The sequence below is a fragment of the Echiichthys vipera genome (assembly GCF_963691815.1).
Source record: "Echiichthys vipera genome assembly, chromosome: 19".
In the NCBI taxonomy this organism is placed as follows: Eukaryota; Metazoa; Chordata; class Actinopteri; order Perciformes; family Trachinidae; genus Echiichthys; species Echiichthys vipera.
The window spans coordinates 628,816-642,877 of NC_139844.1; the positions used below are offsets into that span (position 1 = coordinate 628,816).

The window sequence follows — 14,062 nt, forward strand, 5'->3', positions numbered from 1 at the left end:
TCAAATCAACCTCCTGTTCTGGAAGCATAAACTGGATCAAAACTGTCGTCCTGATGTTGTTTAAGCTCCTTTTTGCAAAGGATGACCAAGGATTAAATTTAATTTAGATCCCAGTGTTGTGTATTTAATTGTATTGGGACAGAAGGGGAAAAATTAATGATTCCAGACGACGGCTGCTCTTAATGATATTATGTCATATCACAAAGCTACTAGTTGCTAAACAGTTACACAGCAAGTACTCTTGCTCTGTTTAATTTAAAGGTAAACAGATTTAGACAATATTTTGAAGGATATGGATGGCAGTATACTATATTTTTCTCATTGTTAACATATCTCATGAAAATACCGAAGGCAACATATGTCAGTATGTCTCTCAATACTTTCTGACTTCCCTAACCTGCCTGTGGCTCTCAGCTCAAAGCCCATTGGTTCATATTTAAAATGTTTAAAATACTTCACAAATATATAGTTTCAAGGCTCAGTTGTTACACAAAACAGCTGACCAATATATTTGTTACAGGGTATCTGCAGGAATCCTGAAGTTAATTTCGATAGCTTTTTAAGGGTTTTTAAAGACCTCATCACCACTTCACGCTGTAATCAGCAACACATCTTTAACTTGCTAAACAGTTGTAGTTTGCAATTAAATCTATAGAGCACAATCATACAACATACATGATAAGCTGGAAAGGAGCAAAGCTTGAAATAATAAATTAAACCAAAGGCAGAGTTTATTAAAATATACCTTTGGTCGCAACCGGTGGTGAAGAGCAACTACTAGTAAGTACATTTACTCACTTACGTACAATTGTGAGGTACTTATTTTTGCTATTTTTTCTTCTACTTCACTACATTTCAGAGGAAATATTGTACTTTTTACTCCACTACATTTATTTGGTAACTTCAGTTACTAGTTCCTTTACAGATTCAGATTACTAATACAAAATATTATCATCAAAGATAGATGGACAATATATAGTTATAGATTAAACTACACAGTAGTATATATACTGCAATTAAAATGATCCCCACCTTTATCAGCTGCAACAATAAAGTGATATTTACATTAATCTTTAAATAATTACAATCTGATATCATATTCTGAAATTGACCACTATGCATATATACTACTTGTAAATGTACTAAGGACATTTTGATGCTTATACTTTTGTAGTTTTACTAAGTAACATTTTGAATGCAGGACTTTTAATGATAGTAAAGTTATTTCTACAGTGTGGCATTACTACTTCTACTTAAGTAAAAGGGTCCGAGTACTTCTTCCACCACTGGTCACAAGTAATACAATACCACCAAGGACTTGATGAAACAACTTGGTGAATAATATAAATACTGATCAAAACGTATGACATGCCTCAGTTCATTTGAACATCTTAGCTTTGTCCCGTTCTTGAAACATTGACCTGAGTTCATTGAGTAGTGATTCACAGCAGTGTTAAGACACATGTCCCGCAGACGACGAGGCAGCGGTCGCTGTCGTAGTTGCGTTGGCTAGTTCAGCTGTCCTCTTACTGGGTGGTGGTTCATCGGTGGAGCACAGAAACTGGTGGCTGACAGCTGCTGCTGCACTCTGCGGCCAACGGCAGTCTTGTTGCTAGAACCTACCTGTGGGACTTGACAGCGTTAATGCCCATCGAGGCTATGCTAATCTTCTTTTTACAGTACAGTAAGCCTTCCAGTTGTTCTCAGCGACAGGCTTCAGCCATTGTTTAACTCAGGCATCTCCAACCAGGAGTCCGCAAACTTACGTTTTCCAATTTTGGAGTTCGTTTCGCACCAGGGGTCCGTTTCACAAAGCAGGTTCAACAAACTCTAAGTCTAACCCTGAACTCTGAGTTGATCTACTCTGAGATAGGAAACTCTGAGTTTTCGGTTTCAGAACAGCTGATTTGCATTAGGTTGATCAACTCAGAGTAGTTTGACCTGGAGTTAAGCGTGTGCACCACAAGTAAAAGAAGACAGCATCAATGGAGCCCTGATTCGACGAGTCACCATGGCAACAGGGAAGGGGAGGGCTACGCTACCCCTGGAATTGGAAATATTAATGCGCTCATACAGTGAGTTTGAGCATGTTTTTCGCCGAAAGTGTAACAACGCTGCAGCAGCAACAAGTCCTGTTGCAATCACAATTATATCACAGGGAAAACTGCTTGAGTGGTAGTCTATTAGTTCATTTTTATTTAAGTGCGACCCGGCAGGGCAGAAGCGCACTTGGCAGCAGCTTAAGATGAAACATAAAAACATTGTTCAAACAGGTAAAACATCGGCACAATCTCATGGTGACGCCTCATTTTGAGCATGTTTTACATTTATAAAATTCACCTGCTGAATTTAAAAAAACAAAATTGACAAAGAAATGCAGACTTGGACTGACAAATTAGGATTGCAGACATAGAAATTGAAATACTAGAGCACAAGTTAGAGGTAGGTGCATGGTCACAGGTGAATGATAATTATGTTAACTATTGGAACATTAACTAAACTAGCTCTTGTATTGAAATAAGTCTTGCAGGAAATAAAAAAGACCAAATTAAATGTGTATTACGTCTTTAGTTACCTGCTGCTGTGGTGGTGATGATGATGGTGTTGACTGAATCACTAAAGTGATGATGGCATATGATGTCAACAATGCTGCTCTGCCGTCCAGCATAGCTGACGGGTGGATGGGGTCATCATCAGGGTCTTCAATTTGTAGGGCAGGGTGTTGCTCTCCTCTAATAGTGGCAATATTATGAAGAACAACACATGCCACAATAATATCACAGGCCCTCTCAGGGGTCACCCTGAGGTGACATAGGCACTGGAAACGGCCATTTAGCGGGCCTGTGGTCATCTCAACCCTGTTGAAGTTCTTTTGGGGGCCTGGTTCAAGGTCGGGGTAAGGGGTCAGCAGCCTAGGTTGGCATGGATAACCCCTGTCACCTAGCAGATGGCCATCAAACTCTCCTGTGATGTAAAGTGGATATATTATAGTATAATAAAAGGAGGGAGACATGTGAATTATACAGTATTGTGCAAATCTTTAGGCTGCTTTCCACCTTGCAGTCTGTTGCTCAGGTTAGACTCACGATAAATCCTTCCACTTGGAAGTGGAATCCAGACCACTTGGCCTCCACATTGGAAATGACGTATGCAGCATCACATACAATCTTGACAGTGAAGAGAATGACAGATGTTGAATTAACTGAATTGAGCAACTGAGGTTGCAGCACAATGCCATTGAATGAATATTATTTAATATTCATTCAATAGAGCTCTACATCATTCACCTGCAATCCTGTGGAACTCCTCCTTGATGGCTCTGACAAGTTTATGTCCAGGGAAAATGGTATGGATGGGTAGTCGCCGTTTCAGGGCAAGGCACACTTTCTGACCGCTCTGCATACAGTTGCCTTACTCAAGTGCTCTGCATCTCCGACGTTGTATAAAAAACTCCCATTTGCAAAAAAAAAACACAGCGCAACCCACAATATCTGCTGTGATGTGAGAGCATGACTTCGGTTGTTAATGTTGGAAATGTAAGGACAGATTAGGTTGTGTATGTAAATGATGGACTGTGACGTGAAACGGTACCGCTCAAAAAGATAAGTCTGGAAATGCAAGAACATCTATCATCTCCCGACGAATATTAAATTGTCTGCGCAGTAATTCTGCACCTTCATCCATGGAATCATTATCAGAGGGACATGCCATGCTAGTGAAAATAGTCACCACCTAATATGACGGAACTATAGCAGAACTATACTACGTCAAAACTCGCCTGCTGACTGAATGAATGAGGAAATCAAATACCGTGTGTGGCTGAAAGAGGGTGGAAACAGAGAGAAACTCAAGGTTTCTGTCCGAGAGCTTAAGTTACCTCTCTCTGTGAAACAGGCTAGAGTTACCCCTCTTTCTCTGGTTTGAGTTACCTCCCTTTGTGAAACGGAAAACTCAGTTTCCCACATTTCAGGATTAACAGACTCAGAGTTTTCACTAAACATGCTTTGTGAAACGGACCCCTGGATGTCTGCTGTTCAGGGGCTGGTTCAGGACTTTGTGGTGGTTTCATCTCTACAAGTTTCAGCTTTCTTGCTCTCTGCAATTCTCCTTTTCTTCCATCTAATCCTGTCTTTTCTCAAATTTTTTGCTTTCCTTTCATCTCCCTAGAAGAAAAATTGCTCACTTCCTTATCTTGAAATTGAATAAGAGATGTACTTGCTGCAGTTAAATAACCTAGAATTAATAATACTCAATCATATCAATAACTGCCACATACTTAAATGTGATATGTGACTGTTATGTATTGTCAACTATGTTACAATCAAATAGTTTAAAACATAAACAGAGTTGATAAAAACAGAGTTGACTTTTTCCGCCATTTTGTACATTTACTCCATATGCTAACCTCGCAGCGGTTATCAGCTAGCATTTTTTTAAAACCGAATTTAATAGATTTTCAGCATATAAATATACTTTTTCAATTTACTGAGAAAATCACTGATAGATAGAATTGACGAATAATTAATCTACTGTAAATAATTTCTCAACATATTAGTGAATAACGAGTGAAGAAACATGTACATACCTCAATGTCTTCTAGAGGTTTCCCTCCACAGGAAGTGACATCACTGTGCGCAGGTCAAATGTGTTCTATGTGAACACTTTGGAGATTTAATGCAGTTTTATAACAGAGGTAACAGAGTTGACGCCAACATACAGACAGACAAATAGTTTATATTTTTATGCTTACATTTTAAATAATACATAAATTTAATATTTAATGGAATTTATTTTAAGACTTTAAATAGAGTAAGCGTTTTTCTTTTAAATTACAATTTTTAAGTTTTAATTCGACCTTAGTGTATGAATCAGGAGTCGGAGACAGTTAATGTGTGGGATGGGAATCATTCATTCAATATTTTATGTAAAAACTATGAAAAAAATGAATAACATTAATATCATCTTAATTAAAGTTTAATCAAATTAATATTATTATTAAAAACAGATTAAATAAAGATTTTTTTAAGGAAACAAATTCAATTCTTAAATGACTGATATATATATATATATATATATATATATACTCTTATATCCATCTATCTATCTACAATACAAACAAAATATACGTAGAAAGTGCAAACACTTCATGTCAAGCTTGGGATCAATCGATCTATCTATGTATTATACATCCAAGTTCGTTATGCTCTTCTGATGACTTCAGGCACTCTCATGGTCCTTTACTGCCTTGACTTTAAAATTACTAGTTCCCACCACCAAATTGTTTAGTCATTTAGTTTAATCTGAACTTTTGACTTTACTATTATTGTTCCGATGGCAAATGTTGTAAATACAGGTACTAGGGTGCGTTTCCTGGAATACTAGGGGAATGAACAACGTGATCAAAATCGGTAAGGTCCTTACACAGTTGCAGCACCTTAAGGGGAATGTGATGTATCTGTAGGAAACATCACATCCCCAAATTGTTGAACAAATGGAGATAGTTCAACAATTTACTGAAGCTCTAGCAGACAGGCAAACAGTACAACAACGCAGTCGCAGGGGGCTCGGTCAAGGCAGGCAGAAGTTCAGTACCAGGGAGACAACAGCACAGGCAGACCATATAACCAGGCGAGTAGTCAGAAACAGGCAAACAGGAACCAGGAGAGCAGAGACTGAAATCTTGGTCAGGGACAAAAGGGTGAGGCAATTACCAGTAGGCATACAAATTCGTGGCAGGCAAGGTGGGTACCGGGAAGTCAGGCAGGAACGCACTGGAGCGTCTTGCATGGCAAAGAACAATCTGGCAGTAGAGTGAGTGTGGAGCTGGGGAATATATACTGGGCTGATTGCATGTGATGAGGGGCAGCTGTGTGCATAGGTGAGTAGAGTGAGACTGATGTGGTGGGCGTAACTGGCAGGCTGAGCGGGGCAGAGGCGGGATGAATGTAAATGTACTGCGAGCAGATGGCTGAAATGTGACACTGATAGAGTTAGAGGGGCAGCTACAATCATTCATAAAAGGGTCCTGTTTGAGCCGACAAATGTAATCCTAGATAATGATGGCCGTTATGTCTTAAAAAGTAGTTTCGGGCACACTCTAGAACACACCAGTGATCTTGGTTTCGGTTTATGTGCCCACCTGGGACGATGAACATTTTTTACAAGGCTATTTGCCAAGATCCCAAACGCTGACAGTCACCGCATTATTATAGGTGCAGGATGTGACTCTTGACAGATCTTCTCCTACACAGATTACACTATCAAAATCAGCACACACAGTTGATGCATCATACTTCGGAATTTCTGATCCTTGGAGGTTTAGAAATCCTCATGGGAAATCTTTCTCCTTTTTTTCCCATGTACACCACACATTCTCCTGAATTTCCCCCTGGGATAATTAAAGTATTTCTGATTCTGATTACTTGATAATAATCTCCTCGACTGTCTGAATCAGGGGCGGATTGGCCATCTGGACAACCCGGTCAGCCGGTGGCCAATAAGCTCAAGTGTATCTCAAGCCAGCAGACTGCCCTGCGCAGCCGTGTGATGTTCACGACCGGCCCATTGAGTTAAAACTCTTCAGAATCAAACATGTTCCTGTAAAAATCTCAGAAATCTCTATAAACTGTACACACAGAGAGTCCAACCACTATCTATAACACTTGTTGTGTCTCTATATCTCACTCATGGTTGTTACAGTGTCACACTCACTCTCATCAATCCAGCCTACTGATTTTTGTTCAGCCTCCTATCTTGATCTAATTATTTTTATTCAGACGTTACATAACTTTCATAACCACAAATATAAAATGGCCAACGATTGAATTTGTTTTCTTGTTCATAAATTAATGTAGAATGGTCAGCGCAAAGCCTCACAGGAAATGGCAGCTGCATATCGCTCTAATAATCGCTCTGCATTTATCCAATGAACGAATGGGGATGAATGAGCGGCTGTCAGACAGAGAGAAAGCGGGCAAGGTTGAAGTAGTGGATTTTCTTACAGTGGAAAAGGAATGGGTTACACCTGATGGAGGGCAAGAAGAGAAAGGAGAAAGGAGGGGCTGCAATGGCCGGAATGAAGAAGAAGCAGATGCTGGAGTAGAGTGCATCAAAAATCACGGATTTATTTCAAAACAACTAGGCGTCAACTAGTGATGCAGTTGACAGGAAAACGGTGAGCTCAAGCTTTGACATTGTTGCGAATTAGCAAAAAATTAGAGCTGAGTTCCTCATAGTTCCTCCTCAGTGGGGGCGGTGTCATATTACGGTCTGCACCGCAAGTTTTACAGCGTTCTCCTCTCCACCACGGACTCAAAAGACTCCAGCCTGAGGCCAAGTACAGAGCCAGCCTTCTTGATGATTTTATCAAGTCTGTTGGTGTCGCTGGCTCTAAAGGAGCTGCCCCAACACAAAGCAGCAAAGAAAATGGCTCTGGCAACAACCGACTGGTAGAAGATCTCCAACATTTTGCTGCACACGTTGAAGGACCTCAGCTTCCTCAGGATATAGAGTCTGCTCATCCCCTTCTTGTACACAGCTAAACACGATGTTGTTAGATTTCCAGTCCAGTCTGTTGTCGATCAGCACTCCCAAGTATCTGTAGTCCTCCACCTCCTCCACCACCTCCCCCCTGATCCGTAGCGGCTGTGAAGGCATCCTCTGGAACCCTTTGTGCTCCAAGTGCCGCCGTTAGAGTGACAGTCGTTGGTGGGAAGTAGGTTTCGACTTCGCTCTATTGGGTCATAGCGATAAGTCGTTGGTGTCACAGGAGGTCATTTGTGAACAGTTGTTCTTTGAGGTTAGATAGTTGAATATCCTGGGAAGGGATGAAAGGGCAGCATTGTAAATTGGAGATAAGTGGTGTCTCAGACCTCCTCCTCTGTTTAGCGATGTTTTTTCTACTTTTGCATAGATGACTTCTTTTACTCCTCTTTCAAACCACCTGTCCCCTCTGTACAGGATGTGGACATTGTTGTCATCAAAGGAGTGGGATTTCCCCTTGATATGTAAGTGGACAGCAAAGTCCAGGCCTGAAGAGTAGCTCTCCTGTGCTGGGCCATGCGTTTATGCAGTGGTTGTTTTGTTTGTCATATGTAGAGATCTTTGCATTCCTCGTTGCATTGGACAGCATCAACCAGATTGCTTTTGTGGGTGTGTGGTGTTCTGTCCTTGGGATGTACTAGTCTCTGTCTGAGTGTGATGCAGTGATGTTGAAGATCCTATGACCCAATAGAGCACTAACAAAGTCGAAATCTACTTCCCACCAATGACTGTCACTCTAATGGTCGTTGGCACTTGGAGCACAGAGGGTTCCAGTGACATAATCTGCCTTGTGAAAGGTTAAATACCTGGATCTCCACACCAGATAGTTGGACCAGTCCCAGCCTGGTCAGATGCGTACATGGTGAAACCTCTTCCAAGACAAATAACCAAATCCAGTTGCTTTTGACTGAAATTGCTGCTTAAGCTTGCTGAATTTTGGAGAAGGGATCTTTGATAGCATTCCACAGAACTTGGGACCCACTGTTACTCCTGATGACGGTGAGGACACTTCCTAGTGCTTGGAAGGAGAGACCCCCCGTCCCTTTTTTTGCTTTTGCTTTGGTTTTCTTCTTACATGAATCACTTTATTTATTTTTGCTATTATTTTTAGCTGTTTTTTGGTTGTTTTTTACTACATATGTCATATGTTATTTGGTTGCTTGGTTGTTATTGTGACCGTGTCTGACATGGGTTGTTGGGAGGGATGGCGGGATTCATGTTGGGTTTTTGTCTCTGTTCTTCTGCATTTAAAGCAGACATAGGTATGTAATGTTTTTTCTTCTCTAATCTACCAAATTTAATTAAAATAAGTATTCAGAATTTGTTCTAATATTGTTCTAAATTTTAATCACCAGTATATATTAATATTATTATCATTAATTGTTCAATTAATTTTATTACAACATTTTATTTATTTAAATAGTTTTTTTTACATTATTTTTATTATTATTATTATTGTTGTTTTTGTTGTTGTTATTTTGTATCCTTTTAAATATCTGTAATTGTTAAATGTGGAAAATAATAAAGAAATAATTTGGAAGCAGAGAGACGAAAACAGCATTGGTTATCCAACATCGTTTCAGGCATAATTACATTTCTCAATCAAACAAAATTCCCACATATGAAACAATAAATGCAAAAATACAAAATAAAAACATGTTATACATTTTTTTTGTATAGTTAGCCTATATAAAACTGCTCTCAGATGTCTCACACTCACTCTTGAACTGCAACCTCATACCATAACAAAATACAGATTTTAAATCACAGCCCTGTGCAAATAACATACCTGTTGAGTATTATAGAGAGAAGACAACAATATTGGTCATATGTCCTCAACACATGCCTAAGAACATAAAGAATATGCATATACTTATATGGCACATGTAAACTTACAAAACATTGCTGTTAATACTCGAGTATTAGTTCAGAGGTGCCCCTGAACTCATCTTATGCAACATCAAAGGTACTTTTATGGTGGGTGCCAAGAGCACAATGTGTTGCTTCAGATTCCAAACTGATCTGGTCTTATGTAATGCCCTGAGGAAAGTGGTAGAAGTGGATCTCTGTATCTGGGGGGCGGTACTGCAAACACAGGACCCCTCCTGCCTGCATAGCAACAGGGGGATGGAGGCAAGAGGACTAGGGTAATCTAGCACCAATGGAAACTGAGGTCAGTAGTTAACATATGTCCAGCACTTCTCTTGACTATATATGCTTAGTCATAAGCAATCCATATAATCCAGCAGCGATGGATCCCTGTAATCCAATGCACTGTAATCCCAGAGGAATTCAATAAACCAGAGGCAGCAAGCACGTAGAATCCTCGTAGTGAGAGATAATCCGGAGGCTGTCTCTGTCTTCCCTCCCCCACTCTCTCAGGACTTCACTATGACCCTGTATCTGAGGCACTACTGGAAAGATGAGAGGTTGGCCTTCCCGAGTGCCACCAACAAAAGCATGACTTTTGACGGGCGCCTGGTGAAAAAAATCTGGGTGCCTGATGTGTTCTTTGTACACTCCAAGAGGTCTTTCATCCATGACACCACCACTGATAACATCATGCTAAGGGTCTTCCCCGATGGTCACGTCCTTTACAGCCTCAGGTGAGGACAGGAAGCTCCCCCCATGCACAGATATCTGCCATCACAAGGTTTTTTCACACCAACTAAATGAGACTTGACAGGCCTTGTGGCAGCATGCAAAGAGCTGGTGATGTTTAAAAACTGCTTTTTTCCCCCAGGGTTACAGTTACTGCTGCATGCAACATGGATTTCAGTCGTTTCCCTTTGGACTCACAGACATGCACGCTGGAGCTGGAAAGCTGTAAGTATTCAAATGCAGTGGAAATAAAATGCCACAAATTATTTAAGGCCAAAAGCCCTTTTGCACCATGTTGCATTAAAAGCAATGAATTGGTATTCATATTTTACTACAATTCAAAAAAACTTTATTAGCATGACAATATTGAGACATGGTATTGCCACCGCACATAGGGAAGGTACTGTATATAGCAGATGCTATTTGTGTCAGCCAACAATACTATTTGCAACCAATTTGCCTAACCCTAACCATGTAGCTTTGTTCCCTCAATGTAACCAAGTAGTTTTGTTGCCTAAAACTAACCATGTAGTTTTGTTGCTTAAACCTAACCAGACTGCCAAAGTGATAGATCAACTAAATTTTAAGATAAGGTTCATGCAGTTCTATTCTAGATGGATTGTGGATTACCTGATGGGCAGACCACAGTATGTACGCCTACAGAACTGTGTATCTGACAGGGTGGTCAGCAACACTGGGGCCCCACAGGGGACTGGCCTCTCTCTCTCACCCTCTTCACCTCAGACTATTGCACTGCCTATTGCACTGTCTGAGTTCTGCCATCTTCAGAAGTTTCCTGATGACTCTGCAATAGTTGGCTGCATTGGAAAGGGGGATGAAAGTGAATACAGGACTGTTGTGGGCAACTTTGTTACTTGGAGCTTAACCTCAACGTGACTAAAACAAAGGAGCTTGTAGTGGATCTGAGGAGGGTAAAAACCCTGTCTCCATCCAGGGGGTCCCTGTGGACACTGTAGAGGAGTATAAGTGCCTGGGGGTGTACTTCAATAATAAGTTGAACTGGACTAGAAACACAGAGGCTGTCAACAAACATGCTACAATGTTGAGGATGTGTTATGAGTCTGTTGTGGCCAGTGCGATCTTCTTCGCTGTCATATGCTGGGACAGTGGGCTGAAGGTTGCAAATGTAGGTGCAACCGGCATCCCAAAGATGATTGTACATTTCTGGATCAATGTGAACTTTCAGTTTGATTATGAGAAGGCCTCAGTCTGATCAAACAGAGGAAAAAAACTAGACCCAAAAGCCTGGTTGCCTTTGTTCCGGAGCACATGTTCACAGACAAAGGCCTGCCTTGCAACTCTCCCCCAACAGGTCACACCCAGGTGTGAACTCTCCAAGGGACCCCCCAACTGTCAGTCCATTGGCTGACCTGACCTCTGGTGATGACATTACCATCAAGTCTATAAAACTGTAGGACACCTCCTGCTCACTTTTCCCCCTTTGAATCTACTCACTCAAATCGTCTCTCTCCTGCTGGATCCAGGGACCTGCTCCCCACTGTCCCTAGGCCCTGAACATGGCCTGTATGGAAAAGGATCTTCAGCCTGCTGGCTTTTGTGTGACTTAAATGTTCACACCATATCTGCAGGGGTCCAAGCCCCACACCTCTCCTCTTTGTCTCATTCACACACACACACACACACACACACACACACACACACACACGCACACACACACACACACACACACACACACACACACAAACACACACACACACACATTTATGTGTGCATTTATTTATTTGGTAATAAATGTTTGTGTTTACAATATGTCTGTTTATTTAATATTACACAAAAATGAATGAGCCAGCCTGGTCATAAGAAAATAACTTTTAAATCCTTCAACTGAGTAAACTATTACATTAATCTGTGTTCAACCCTTAATTAGTGGTTTAATATATTTAATGAGACTTTTATATTAGTTGTCACTCCGTCAATGACGGTGGTGCCCTGAGGAACTCTGGTTTAACTAGAGTAATCTTTATCATTATCTTTGATAATTATTGGTGATAGCTAATCACCATAGGGGGATCATAGGGGAAGGAGCTGGACAATCTGACGACCGTGGCAGAGAGGAGGATGCTGTCTAGGCTCCGGTTTATCCTAGACAATGTCTCCCACACTCTCTACAACACACTGGCCCAGCAGAGGAGCACCTTCAGCAGAAGACTCCTTGCACACAGATGTACCACATCTTCCTGCCTGTGGTCATTAAACTATACAATGCATCCCTTGGAGAGCCTGTCACCGCCTCTCTGTAATTCCAACTCAACCACGGACAATCTTTGATCGTATATATATTTCACTACTGTAAATATTAATTGCTGTAAATTTAAATTTGAGTTTTTTCTAATATATGTTTAGTCTGTATAATATTTGTTTTGTTTTATCTGGAGTTTTGTAGAAAAAATAATTTCCCCCCGGGGATTACTAAAGTATTTCTGATTCTGATTCTGATCCTGATTCAGTAAGAGGTTGGTGCAGAGCAATAGTAGATGTTAACCAGAAAATTCTGCGAGTAATTTTAACTGTGGGCTTGACTTTTACCCGCTCTGATACATGGTGCACATCCAAATGCTAAGGTCAAAAGTAGTAATAGCAATATTAGTAGTAGTGGTATTAGCAGCAGTAGTAGTAGTAGTAGTAGTAGTAGTAGTAGTAGTAGCAGCAGTAATAGCAGTAGCAGTAGTAGTAGTAGTAGTAAAAAAGGCTGTAGTAGTACATGATACATTTGTGGCACTTAGGCGTCATCCACAATAATCGCTTGGCAATAAATCAAAAAGTTGTATCAAAAAACTTTAACTGTGAACGACAAGGAGGCTTTACTGAAGATGCTGACTTTAATGTTTACATCAGCCTGATACAACATTTTGCTTCCAAGCAAAAGTAACAAGAGCCAATCAGAGATCTATTGGAAATTTCAAACTAGATTTGTCTTGTCTTCTGTTTTCTGAGCAACTGTTAAGTCATTGGTTCACTGTCTCCATCAATCAAAGTCACCTGTCGCAGCCCTGGTTTCCATGATGACAGGTAGACAGCAACTTACTGTATGTAGACAGGTCAGAAAGTTCATTTAATGGAGATAACACCTCTCAAACAACATCTTTTAGTTAAAAAAAAGTCCCATTTCCAAAACATGATTTTCACCAGAGAGAAGAGACTTTGCTGAAAGCATTGATATAATTTTGCTGTTTGTGGGGTCAAATATGTGAGAACCAGAGCAGGTTAAAAACCTGGCTGTCTGCTGTAATCAAACAATTTCTTGTCTCAGTTTGTATTGCACCACAATGGGCAACTGGTTGGTACTCCTGTCACTTGGAGGCTCATAGGGTCAAATGTGTACACCTGTTTAATCCCATTGTAACATGTCTGCGACCAGCACATATTTTCCTATGTTTTGACTTGAAGAGTAAAAATTGTGAGTGATAGACAAAATTTTTGAGATTTTTTTCAGATTATTTTACAGCTCCTCCACTCTCTAGCTGTGATGTCACGCACTCTAGGTCTGAACTTTCCACCACGTACACAACCATTATAATATCCTTAACAGCTTGAAAATTTAACAAAACTAATACTGTGATTATGGGAAAACCGTGCTTGATATAAAATAATGCCCATTCAGCCCAAAGAAGTTGCAAATCTCCTGACCAGTTAAAACTTTCAACCGGTTTCTACCTTAAACTATGGCGAATCGGTGCGGCCCCAAAGAGGGCTGGTCCACAACAATTTCCCATTGCTGTGTATGTGGAAATTTGCATCTTTTGCGATTTTTGTGAAAACAGCTAATCTTGACAAAAGTAAGAGCACACCATTCACGATCAGTCAGATCAGTACGTTTCGGTGTATGTTTTAAAGTCGGACTTGAAACTTCTTAGTTTTATTACTGCTGATAATGAAT

At 40.4% G+C, this 14,062-nt stretch overlaps 1 protein-coding gene across 1 annotated transcript in view; it reads left to right on the top strand.

Moving 5' to 3' along the window:
* Nucleotides 1-14,062, top strand: part of LOC310962170 (gamma-aminobutyric acid receptor subunit rho-2-like) — a gene marked incomplete at both ends in the record, with an annotated part of 73,171 nt that overhangs the window by 35,961 nt on the left and 23,148 nt on the right. Inside the window, 2 exons of the mRNA XM_083934551.1 lie at nucleotides 9,925-10,148; nucleotides 10,286-10,368. Of these exons, the coding sequence (XP_083790677.1) occupies nucleotides 9,925-10,148; nucleotides 10,286-10,368 (307 nt within the window). The remainder of the gene's footprint in view (nucleotides 1-9,924; nucleotides 10,149-10,285; nucleotides 10,369-14,062) is intronic.